The 12,340-nt window shown below is 42.0% G+C and overlaps 1 protein-coding gene across 1 annotated transcript; it reads right to left on the bottom strand.

Moving 5' to 3' along the window:
* Positions 1-67: 67 nt before the first annotated feature.
* Positions 68-10,865, bottom strand: LOC122411912 (uncharacterized). Its single transcript, XM_043421014.1, has 6 exons — positions 10,200-10,865; positions 5,807-6,012; positions 4,584-4,719; positions 2,797-2,930; positions 2,105-2,345; positions 68-1,544 (listed from the first exon to the last, which is right to left on the bottom strand). The coding sequence occupies exons 1-6, from the start codon at positions 10,258-10,260 to the stop codon at positions 1,435-1,437; spliced, it is 888 nt and encodes a 295-aa protein (XP_043276949.1). The 5' UTR covers positions 10,261-10,865; the 3' UTR covers positions 68-1,434.
* Positions 10,866-12,340: the final 1,475 nt, after the last annotated feature.

Here is a 12,340-nt window from a genome sequence, read left to right as displayed (position 1 = left end):
ATAAACAAATGAAGCTAAATTCAGCGTGCTAAAATTCGATGAAAATTATGACAACTTGCTTGCCTTCCGACGACTATCATTTTTCAATTCAAAACTTTCGTTTTTTTGACTCATTCCTGACAGTCCCTTGTTTAAACTTTGACTCCGGTAGGACGAATGGCATTTCGACATTGAAATTTGTACGATACGCCTACTCGGGAGGTGTATCGATCGAGAAAAAAATTTGTCGAAAAATATCGATTCTCTCAAGACGACTTACAAGCACGCAATTTTTTCTTGCCTCTTCAAGACCATTCACAGTAACAACTGGAGCTCAAAAATAAATTTTCGTAATCTCATTTTCAACCAGATTTTTTATCTGTCCATTAACGAAACAACTGAAGGGAAGTTCCCCATGAAAATGCTTTAAAATCATCGCATTTCGAAGGAAATTCGTTTTGGAGTATTTCGTTTGCCGTTCGCACGCAGCTTCTTACACACAATAAAGCTCGAGCCAGAGGAACGAAACGAGTTTTTTTCACTACGAACACAATTCTCCATCTTCTTCTCAAAAAACATTCTAAAATGGAAGGAAAAAAATGGCGAAGAAAAAACATTTTTTTACGTTCACAAGCAAAACAAGATTTTTTCCAAAAAGAAAAAAAAGAAAAAAAAAACGACGAAAACTCGTTCACGTTCGTCGTGAGTTTTTCCTCGAAAGTGCAAACCACGAAGAAGCTAGCTTGAAAAAATAATTGACGAATCGCGATCGTTCAAAGTGCAAACGAATAATGAATTTCTCATAATTTATTATCGTTATTGAAAATCAATTGTTGTTCGTCACAGCTCGAGGTGGCAGAACTCGTTATTTTCGTGATCTTTCGTTCTCATACTTGCTAACACACGATCGAAAACTATTTTTTATAATAACCCAATAATGTATACGTAACCGCTGGTTTTATTAACAATTTACATCAAAAGGTAACATGTTTAAAGTTAGATGTATGTAGTAAGTGTGTATATAAGTTTGTTGTTGTTCTTTTTCCCTTTGTTTTTTTTTTTTTTTTTTTTTTTTTATCGCTTTCGCACATTTTTTAATCCGTACATTATCGTCGGTATCACGATTTATTTATTTCTTATTCCCCTCTGCTTTTCATTTTCTTTTAAATAATTATTATTACTAGTCGTTGACGCGAATTTTCTCGTTAAAAATTATTCGTCGTCTATCTACGTCATATATAGTTAACATATATAACTGGAAGCCCTAGACTACTAGGTGTTTACATGGACGATGTTGATCGGATGTTTGTGGTTTTTCACTCCCCTCCTGCTCGTTCTCTTTCCTCTTTTTTCTTCCTCTCTACATCTGGCTCTTCCGTTCCCTCGATCTCCTTTTTTTCTCTCTTTTTTTTTTTAGACATTCGCTCTATCAAAGCCTGACCAACTTAGAACGAGCTACCTCAAATTTACTGCCGATACGATCAGGCTCCCACTTGTGATTATTGCTCTCACGAGGCCCTGAGAACCCAGCACTGTTGTCATGGCACTCTCGACACCGCTCGAACCTGCAAAATGGCGGATTTTTCAATTTTTGAAAATTATGATTCGGCCAAAATGATGATTTTGGCCGAATAAATTGAGAAGGTAGTGACCGGGAAGTAGAATTTGGGAGCGAATTTCAGGCTGGGAGTGTTTTTCTATAATTGTAATTGTTTTTCAGCTTATCGAGTTTGGAGGCTTGTGTAGTCGAAACTGGGGGAAATTGGACAAAATCTCAGAGGACCAATTTCGTAGGGGATTGAATTTTCTACAAAAAAGTCCTTAACGATTTTTCTCCAACTCCGATAGCTTGGCCTCGGGAGGGCCTAGAAAAAACTCGGTTTTTGAGCACTGAGCTGAGGCTGTTTCGAGGCCTTTTTCCCGCGAGGGCTCAAGCCCAAGATACTGGACGTAGGAAGAAGGCGCTGGGGACTTTTTTGCAGGAAATTTTGTTGCCTGCGTCATTGGCCCCATGCACTTTTGCTCTATCTCCGATGGCTCGGGCAGTGCGAGCGCGTGAACGCACCGTCGATGATAAATTTGATCGATTCAGTGAATTTAGAATTTCCCGATCGAGAGAACTCACGATGGCTATGCGCCGAAGCGTCGCCGGTGATCGACGCGATCAAAGGCCGATCCTCGTTCACTTCGATTTCGGTTGTTGCGCTGTAAATGTCCGAGATGCTGGCGCGACAGCGGAGTCGGAATCGGGCGTCTTGGAACATTCGACTAAAGACTTTCAATTCCAGGCCTGACCGAGTGAACTCCATTTTTCCATGAGCAATTCTTCGTGTCCAAGTTTTGTACTGCATCGTCGTGTCGTTCAACTGCAAAACGAACATATTCCAATTGAGCACACAACATCGTAGGAAACCGCAGAAATGATGAACCAATTTTAGTTACATCGTTCGAACCGAACCTTCGAATTCTCGATTCCTTTTTCCTATTCCTATTCGTCAATGAAAAAAAAAAATAAAAAAATAAAAAAATAAAAATTGAATGAAAATTCTTGAAAGTCTTTCTAGTCCGAGGCTCACTTTCTCGTTAGTTATAAAAATTCATTCAACATTTTATCACAGCTCTGAACATGCGAAGATAAAAGTTCATCCAGCTCTTAAAAAAGTACATTTGCACGAAAAGTGCCCGAAGTAAATGAAGAGAACGCGAGGCAGCATTCTGTAAATTAGCATAACTGACATAATAGTAAAAATTTCTATAGCACCGAAATAAAGCGAGCGGACGATGCATCGAGGAAACTCATGTCAAAACGATACTCACTATTTGTCCGTTTATACTCCACGTTACGTTCGGAGCCGGATGAGAAGTGCCTGAGGTGCAATTCGCCCGGAGGGTTTCCCCGATCGGCAACCTTTGTCTCTCGATTTCGATCAGCGGATCCGTTTCTGGGATATCTAACACAATCGTCCAATAGATTAGCGGCGAAAACATTTGGAAGATTGTGGAATCGAAGCTATTTTTTCACGAGTACGATCGCGAGAATAAACTATTTATTCTCGAGGCGGCGCGGATCCACTCTTCCGATCGTACACAGCCTCAATTTTCTCCTCGACGTAAAATTGTGCATCATTCTTCGCGTATTTTAATAACGAAGAGAATGTTGCTGGGTTGAATGACTTTCGGTGAATATTTGATAAGGTGTGAACTCGTAAAACTACAAAAGTTTCAATAAAATCTAACAAAAAACATTTTCTCGTAAATGATGAAAAAAAAAAACGAGGTTTTGTGCAAATTTTTTACCCAGAATTGGCAAAATATCGGAACAAACATTCGCAGCTTTGAGGTAGTACATGCACGAAACGATTTTCTTAAGGAAAGTCTTGAAATTCACACAGAGTTTAAATGAGCAGTCGACTGGCACGCAGATCAAGTTTTAAGGGGCTTCGTCCTATTGGCTGTTGAGACAAACGTCTTTAAATATGAAGAAACATACACAGAGTTAAGGGACTACGCGTAAAAAATCGTTCGTCTTTCCAAACTACGAACTTAATGAAAAAGTACACAATAAAAATGAAGTATAATGAAGGTTTGGGAAAAAATTCGAGACGATTGTCTTACTAGTAATAAAGTATAGGTTAAGGAGGGTGGATCGCGACGATACAATATGTTGCCATGCTAAACCATGTTAAAAATATTAAGAAGAATTTCAAAATGATAAGAATTTTATAAAATTTGGTAAATTTATTCTTTTAAAATATATAAGACAATATGAATTTTTTTAGATTTTTTTACCACATAGCTCTCGAGTAATTGAAGACTAAATAAAGTTCACGTGTATAAGCATATAGTTTACGTATATACAGTTAGTTATGCATCTCGTGCATGAGAACTTTGATTTAACGCTCAATTATTCGATAACCATGCGGTAAAAAAATTTGAAAAAATTGTGTTTGTATGCTCGATGCGAAAGAATGTTATCACGAAATTTGATCAAATTCTGATTATTTTGATTTAATGATCCACCCTCCTTAAAGATTGAACGAAATTGGTAACGAGCACTCGTAGAACCTCACATTCGCTTATTTCGGGATTTTGTTTATCCTTGGCTCGAGCCATTCCCGTCATAGCCTTCTGTCTTTTAATTAATACTTTTTTCTTGATTTGCGCTCTCTAATGCGATTTTTACATAAAAAAAACCAGTATTTTCGCCAGGGACGAATGAAATTTGGGGTTCACTCAGTGGCAATTTCATTCGCCACGAGATAAGTTGAAAAAATTCATTCACAATTTCGAATTAATAACTCTGACGTTAATTTAGAGTGGTAATGTATTTAATTAGGAAGTAAAAATCGATCGAATTTAGGCACCCATAAAATACGACCCTACGGGCATGCTCTACCTTAAAATAGCATCGAACAGTTTCATTACCAATGATCAATGTTTCAAACTATTTCTGATCCACTTCCCCCCCCCCCCCCCCCCCGTAATTGTCGTAAGCCAGAAACAAGGAGCATAAATAACGAACAAAATATATTCCCAAGTGGTGAACTATTTATCGTCGTTACTGAACATCGAAAATCGGCCTCATGGGATCCAGCTGGATTTACCTGCAACTTGCATCGCTTGTTTTTGCGTTAGCGTGTGGTAAGACGGCGCATCTTCGGTAACTTCGCACTTGTACATGCCAGCCACCTCCCTGGACACGTTCCGGAGTGTCACATCGTTCATGTTAGAATGCACCGCCTGTTTTCATTAAACTCATGAGTTTATTAAGCTCCTGCGCCCAGAATTTTTCGAGTTTCTAAATGAACTTGGCTCAGAAATTTTACAAATATGCTCATTAAGTCGAGAAATTCCGGTGTCTCATACCAGGGCGTTAAAATTCGTGTTTAAGAGGGTGCAAAATTCGAAGACGAATCGAGCAGATTTTTCGGCAAAAAAGTGAATGAAATTTTGAAGCTTCGCGATTGGAGGAAAATTTGAAAAAAATCGGCCACGCGGTTGCAGCTTTGCTGACGTTATGACTTTTGTCTGAAAATTTAAATCGAACTTCGAGATTTTAGCTCATCGAATCGATTTTCTTCTGCATTTTTTCTTCTTTAAACAACTTTTTTGTTCTGGAAACTCGAGAAAAGTTTGTAAAAAAAGAGATTTTTGCACGCGCGAAAAAATGCTTCGGAGAAGAATGTGCCCATTGTATTTGTGAAAAAAGTATTTTTTTCACGATTTATCGATAACTTTGGTCAACTTAATTGCTGCACATCGCGTTCGTAGCGGCTGAAACAGGGGCAATTTTTCGCAAGCATTTTCGGGACCGGCGAAGCAGTAAAAGTTTTGTGGATTTAAAATATTGGCATGAATACAAGCGTGATTAATTCTCGAGGCAAAAATGGGGAAAAAGGTTTGCGCATGTGGAAGGAATTGGGATGTGAAAGAATCATCGGAAAATTCGATGAGTCGCGCGAGATTCGAAACATGCGATCATTCGAAGTTTCGTGCAGCGAGAAAAGCATTGAGTTTGATTAATTGGAGAGGCGAAAAAAACTGTAGCGGACCGCGAAAGTTTGTGGGATTATCTCCGTCGCAATGTGTTTTTAGAAATTCTCAAAACTATTCAAAGCTCGGAAGTTCCCAGTCGTTTTAAACTCGCGCCCGCGAGCGCCGTGGCAAAAGAGATAAAAAGCGAATGGGCAGGTTCGCGCGGAGCTAATTAAAATGAAATAGTTGAGCGAGGAGCTGCATAGCCAGCAGGAGACAAAGGAAAAAGCTCAGTTAATAATGGAAAAGCACAAATAATGTAAGTCGGAGATGAAACGTTTGACAAACTCACATCAATTTCGATACCCTGCACCGGATGGATAAGCTGGGGAGGTGTCTTCTTTGGAACGTAGCGATAAAACTGCTGCTCTCCGAGATACCACTGGACAGTATATAATGGAGCACCCTCAAGAACGTAATGACAAGAAAGTCGGGCGGAATCTCCGGATCGTACCATCGCTGGCACAATCATTTCAAGATTTCTCACGCCAGTTGCACCTGAAATCCGGTCCATTTCTTTTCATTTCCAAACATCCGGCTTCGTTTTTCAATCAATAAAAATACACTTTCAGTCAACACCGGCTGCAAATACGTTTCTTAAAAGCTCTCCAAAATTTTCGCACTCTCCAATACACGCTTTTTAGCTCTCCCTAGAAATACGTCATTTCCGCGCTCGAACAGTTTGAATCGTTTTCTACCTCCGCACCGCAGTCCTCGAGCACTCGGAAAAGAAATTCATTTTTCCCTCTCGAGGGGCTTCCTGCTTTAGAAAGTCACAAAAAATCGATGGTTGTCGGCAATGTTTTTCGATAAACGCAAATAACTCGCTATGGCGAACTTTTCGGTACAGTTTCAAGCATATTTCAAGAGCACAAAAACACTTTTTTAATGTGAGAAATACTGATTTGTACATGGTTCATGCGCCAAGTCCGATTGTCGAAGTTTCTCAGCTGCGCACAATGTGGAGGTCTGCTACAGAAATTCCAAATTTTTCTTCCATTTTCATATATTTTGCTACCATACGAAGCTACAAAAACCAAAAAAAATTGCGAAGTTCTATATTTACAGGACGTTGAAGTGATATTCCTCTTCTTTAGAAGCGTTTTTTTAAAAACTCGCTAAAAATATAGAATTTCGCAATTTTTTCAGGGTTTTGTGGCTTCGTGTGGAAGGAAAATATATGAAAATATGGAAAAAAAATTGGAATTTTTGTTGCCCACAATAATTACGATCTCCGCATCGTACACAGCTGAAGAAGCCTCGATAATCAGACTTGGCGCATAAACCATGTGCAAATTAGTATTCCTCACATAAAAAAAATGTTTTTGTACTCTAGAAAAATAAAAGTTGGCTGTGCTGAGTTGCCTCTAACCTAAAAAAATTCCCGAAAACAATCGATTTTTTAGACTTTCTAAAGCAGGATCCCCCCTTAATACTCATTTATTCTGGGACTGAGACGGTACGATGAAAAAAATGAAATTCGGCCCGTTGTACTTTTGAAAATTGTCAAAAATTTGAATCACTTGATTAATACAAACTGATATTAAATTTGGCGATGATAATCCAAATGCATTTAAATCCAGTGAATATATTTAGTCCCGCGCAGCTGTTGCCGAAGGTGAGCGTTTTTGCTCGCATTTGGTAGATTAGCAATGCGCCTTGAATTACCATATTAAACTACAACTCGAATCGCGGGGCCGCTATGTTCTCAAATCAAAATTACATTGGGTTCGTTCCAAAGGGAGCTGCTGCGTTTTTTGCGAGATCTCTCGCGAAGGAGGGAATGATTTAACAATTGTGAATCTGGCTCTTAAATCGTCGTTAAAAAACAGTTGGGAAATTCGGAAAAGTTGGGATCGTTCCGCGAGCGCTATTTGCGGGAGCAGCGCACATTTCTTGCGTATTTTCCGGATGCAAATAAAATGTGTGCACGGGGAAAAAGTAACGGAGGATAAAAAGGCTCCAACTATTTTCAAAAGTATCTTTCACGCTCGCGAGGTATTTTCTCGAGCACAACGAAGAATAGTTTCGAGAGAACCAATGCGCACCCGGAGCAGGCTTGCGTCTAATTCCATTCGCTCGCGCACGCATGCGACCAAAACTTGACATTACGTCGCAACACATTTCGTTCGGAAGTTGTAACGTTGTTACTAGCCTGTCGCCAAGAATTTTATTGCCGACATATTTAACTTGTCGCAATCTCCGCATCCATTGTGCCGCGAATTTCTCCACGCTCTAATCTTATTTGACAACATTCTCAATTACGTTACTCCCTCGCGAGCTTTCAACGCTTCCCTATTTTTCAATCTGCACTCGCGCGCCTCCGCAAAGTCTCCTCCTACTACTAATTGAACCAGCCAAAAGTTTTGGTCTCCCGGTAAATAAGGGAGTTTCATTCCAAGTACACCAAATCCGATTGAATCCTCGCGATCTTTGCGATGCCTTTTTTATTCGAAAGAGTCTCGAAAATTTCGAATATTTGACGAAACGTGAAAAACTGCAGTAAAAATAATGCGGGAAAGTTTGATCAGCGCTTACGAACCCTCGAAATTCGGAGAGTAAAAAACTGAACTGTTCGCTGCTCCTCGGCTCAGTGCTGGGATTCTGCTTGATCATTTTTTTCATCATTTCAATTCTCGAGCAAGAGCTTCGGCTGGTAGCCAGTTTAAAAAAAGCCGAATTTTCCTCGATTTTTCAACGGTCCGTCGGATTTTCAACAAAGCCAACAATTATTGTGGAAAATCAGTAGAAAAATGAAAGATAAAAAAGTCTAGTGGCGATAAATCCGCAACGAGGAGCCATAAAGATAACTCAATTTCCTGGACGGATTTACGCTGCATAGCGTGTGTAACATTGTCAGAACAAGTGTAAGATATGCAAGCGCGTTCGCCGATCGATCGGACAGCTTTGCCAAAAAATGTCCCCCCTCCGGAACGGATCCATAGTTATATGCAATAAACTCGAAATCACTTGTTGAAACTTCGAGAACCGAAGATACGTCATTTTTCGCGCTCGAGTCCCGCGAACCAGCTCCCAATTATTTTCTCGAGTATTACGGCTCATTAAGTACAACGCGATTCGGTTTAACGAGTCCGCGATGCGCGTTCTCTGTGAAATTACTCGTTAGGAAATGGATGGCCGAGAAGAAAAGTTTACGAGAGGCGCGCGTGAGTCGGAGGGTTTTGATTGAGTGTTGCTGGCAAAAATCGCGCGGTGTATCGCGATGCCAGTGTAAAATGGGCGGCGCGGAATTTGATTGAGATTTAGGATCGAGGGGGAGGAACTTTGGTGAAAAATTGATGGAATATTGTCGGACGAATTGTCTGGAGACGGAAAATTGGAAAAATTTCGTTTTCGAGGCCGAATCGATCGCGGAAATCGAGGCTACTCGATCGGGATCGATGCAAAGTTACTCGCGACGTTAAAATTGAGCGAATAATTCGAAAGGAACCTCCGGACATTGGGGAGAGAGAGAGAGAGAGATCGAAGGTTATTTTGATCGAATGGAAATGAAAATAACGAACGGACGTTACAGGAATCGCGAACTACGCTGGAAAATTCGGAGCGAAAAATCGGTGAAAAAGGAATGAGGGAATATTATTGGCGGCGGAGATCGAAAAACCGATAAAATTCGAATGGAAGTTTTATCGCAGTGCGTCTATTCCGGGGTGATTTTCGCACGGAATTCGAATTCGGATTTCTTCCGCGGGTGTAATAACGAAACGAAGGTTTGCGATGGCTCGCGAAATGAGGATTCTATAACAAATGAACGTTTTTCCATTCGGTTTCACGGTTTCAATTATAACGTGATTAATGCGAGGCTTTTATATCGGAAATTATAATCTCTAGTGAAGAGAACGAATGGAGCCTAATCTTATCAGATTAATTTAACGGGGTTGGGAGCTTTAGAGCGCTCGAGGCGCTTGAGTCATAGATTTCTCAGGGAAAATATTCCTCCGAGAAAGTTCGTTCGCCCAGTAATTAATAGCGAGTATGTTGAACGCTGAGAAAAAGTAAATGAGCGACTCGGCGTGTTCCACATAAATTCAGAGCGATCCGGTTGACAGTGTCAAATTTCGTGAACGCCTTAATGAAATTACGAGAGGGCGTGTTGTGCGAAACTTGTCGCTCGGCTGTAACTTTCGTTGCGTATCGTCGCCGATGAATTTTCGGCGAGAGCATGTTATCGCCAAACGCAAATTCGTCCGAGTCGATGGCAAGAATGGATCGAGAGTTTCGAGTATGAGAATCCGCGAACCACTGAATTTCTGTCCGATCCAACGAATCGTGGTGCATGAACAACCGAAATGAGTTGGTTCCCCAAAACTTTGGTTGATTCAACGACGAGTTTTCGTCGCCGTGCTGGAAAATATTTATTTCGACACGAAAAATCGAGTCTTTGAACGACGGAGCAAATGTAGTTTTGCAATTTAGCGAATTTCGTTAAGTTCGCCACGATTTGTTGGTCCGGCAGTAATCTGACGGGGATGCGAAAGCGTTGGAGAGCTTCGAGATCGAATGAAAAAGTGAATTCGAGTGTTAACGCCAGCGGGATAGGAGGATCCTGAATAAACGGGGAGGAAATTTCCCCGGCGAATTTGCGATTGGAGAACGGGAGAGCGAGTGACAAAAAGTTTGAGCGTATTCCCAAGTCTCGAATAAAGATAAACAAGCTTCAAACTCACCGCCGATGAGGGCCAGAAGATAAATAGTGGCTCTTTGAAATCTCCCGCTTTTACAATCCATCGTTCACTCGAAGAATCTCCGTTGCGCTCTCTTCAAAATCACTTTCACAGTTCTTGAGAAAATCCCTGCCGAAGATCACTCGTCACATGTGCTGCTCGGGCACCGGATCGCGCGTGTCTTTTTTATTTATAAGCCGAGTTCGTATATTCGTGAAATGCGATTTTATTGGTTACAACAACAAACCACTGGGCAAAGGAGGAGGAGGAGGCGAGGAGCGCACAGAATCACCGCACGGATCGTCGACGTCGCGAGAGATTTGAACCAAGAAAAGTCTTTCGGGAGCAGGCTAAAAAATCTCCAGCTAGATTCGGCGGGGCGACGATTGTTAATAAAGCGTATATAAAAATCGAGGAAGTAGCAAATGGACGGTTCGCTTGATGATAAAATATGTATTTACAAATATTATAAACATACGAATTAATTTAGAGGCTGGATGAGAGTAAATAAAATCTGAAAAAAGGGCTCTCCCGCTCATCGGTAAACTGGGCGAAGTGTATAACGCACTTTGGAAGCGGCGAGAGGAGCGAGCGAAGCGTCGCGGCGGGGAGGTGCGGGGTAAAAAGGTTGATGTGGAGCCCCAGAGTGATACAACGATCAAAGTGAACACGACAATATCTGAGTTGTAACTGACGGGGATGCTGCACGGAGCGGTTGCGCCATCTTGGCGCCCGCGCAACAGAATTTTCGCGTATACACCCTCTCCCGTTCTCTCTGATTGCTCTGTTCGCTCTGTCAGTTTCCCTCCTCGGCTTTTCCCTTCTCACTTCGGAGCACTTCTACCCTCATATTCGCGTCCCTACGGTTTTGTTAGACGTGCTCGACACAGATATAGGAATAGGTGAGAAGGACGAGGGAGAGCGAGGGAGGGAGGGAAAGAAGGGTCCAAACCCACCCGACTGCTCGAGCAGCGCTTGCTCGCGAAAATCCCCTTCCTTCCTTCCGTCGTCTTCGCGCTTGCATCAACGTCTCTGAATTGAGAGGCTGAGTAAGCGAGACGTACCGATACGAAAACGGGGACGAATATATACGGGTTTGTATATCCATAGGAATATCGGGGCGTACGGCCCGGCGTGTGTGAGAGAAAGAGGCCAAAAAGACTCATTCGGAGAGGAAGAGATCGAAATGGAGAGCGAAACAGGCTAGAGCGAGAATGAAAAAGCTACGGTAGCCTCTTTCGGTACATACCACCCCCTTGAGAAGATCGACTCGGCGTTGAGGTAGCCGCCGAGAGAGGGTAGGTCCGGAGTTCACCGCCCTTATTTCAGTTTGTTTCTCCCTCTCTCCTCCGCGGGCCTGGTGCTTCTTCTCTTTCCTCTTTTCGCCCACATCCTGCTGCTTCCACCGATTGCATAATATCCTCAAACGCTAAAGACTTTCTGTAGGAAATTGAATTGAATTTCCCCGGACTCTCGCCCTCTTCCTTCCCTCCGTCCCTCTCCTTCCGGCCTCTCTCGCTGGCTCCCTTTCACACTCTCTCCCTCGTCCTCGGCGCAACCAGGGGACACGTATGCGTAACCGGACTCGCCAACGATCGCAGCTGCATTCCCGTTAAGCGGCAATTTATATGTTAACTCAAACGGGATGGAGTCGCCTCTCCCGACGGAGCTAAATTGATCGAAAGTCATGCATATAATTGATAAGCTTTCAACTCCATATCCGTTGATAACGACGTTTCTAATCATTGACCGAACCTCGCGGTATTAATTGTGTGTATGCTCAACCAAACTGGTTATCTTACTTCAACACCGTTGAATCCGTTTTGTTTGTGTCATTCGACGCACCCTTCGCCATATTCCCTTTTCATTATTTCATTGATCAACCAATAACGCTGTCGCCGCGAGAGCATCCAATCTCATTTCAATCCTCTAACTGCTCCACATCCTCCGCTTGATACCCCGCGGGGCAAAGACTTCGAGAAATGATTTCGGAGTACCCGGGGATCGCGATGATCATCGCGGGAATAACAACGCGGACGTAATTGATTTTTTCTTTCTCGGTTTAGTGCAACGAATTCGATACTTTTTCATCAAATAATCGAGCCCCTCGCGATGTTTCGTCTTTCACAGCGATATTCAAATAC

Source organism: Venturia canescens, chromosome 6 (assembly GCF_019457755.1).
Source record: "Venturia canescens isolate UGA chromosome 6, ASM1945775v1, whole genome shotgun sequence".
Classification (NCBI taxonomy): Eukaryota; Metazoa; Arthropoda; class Insecta; order Hymenoptera; family Ichneumonidae; genus Venturia; species Venturia canescens.
This window is presented reverse-complemented; position numbering and strand designations above follow the sequence as displayed.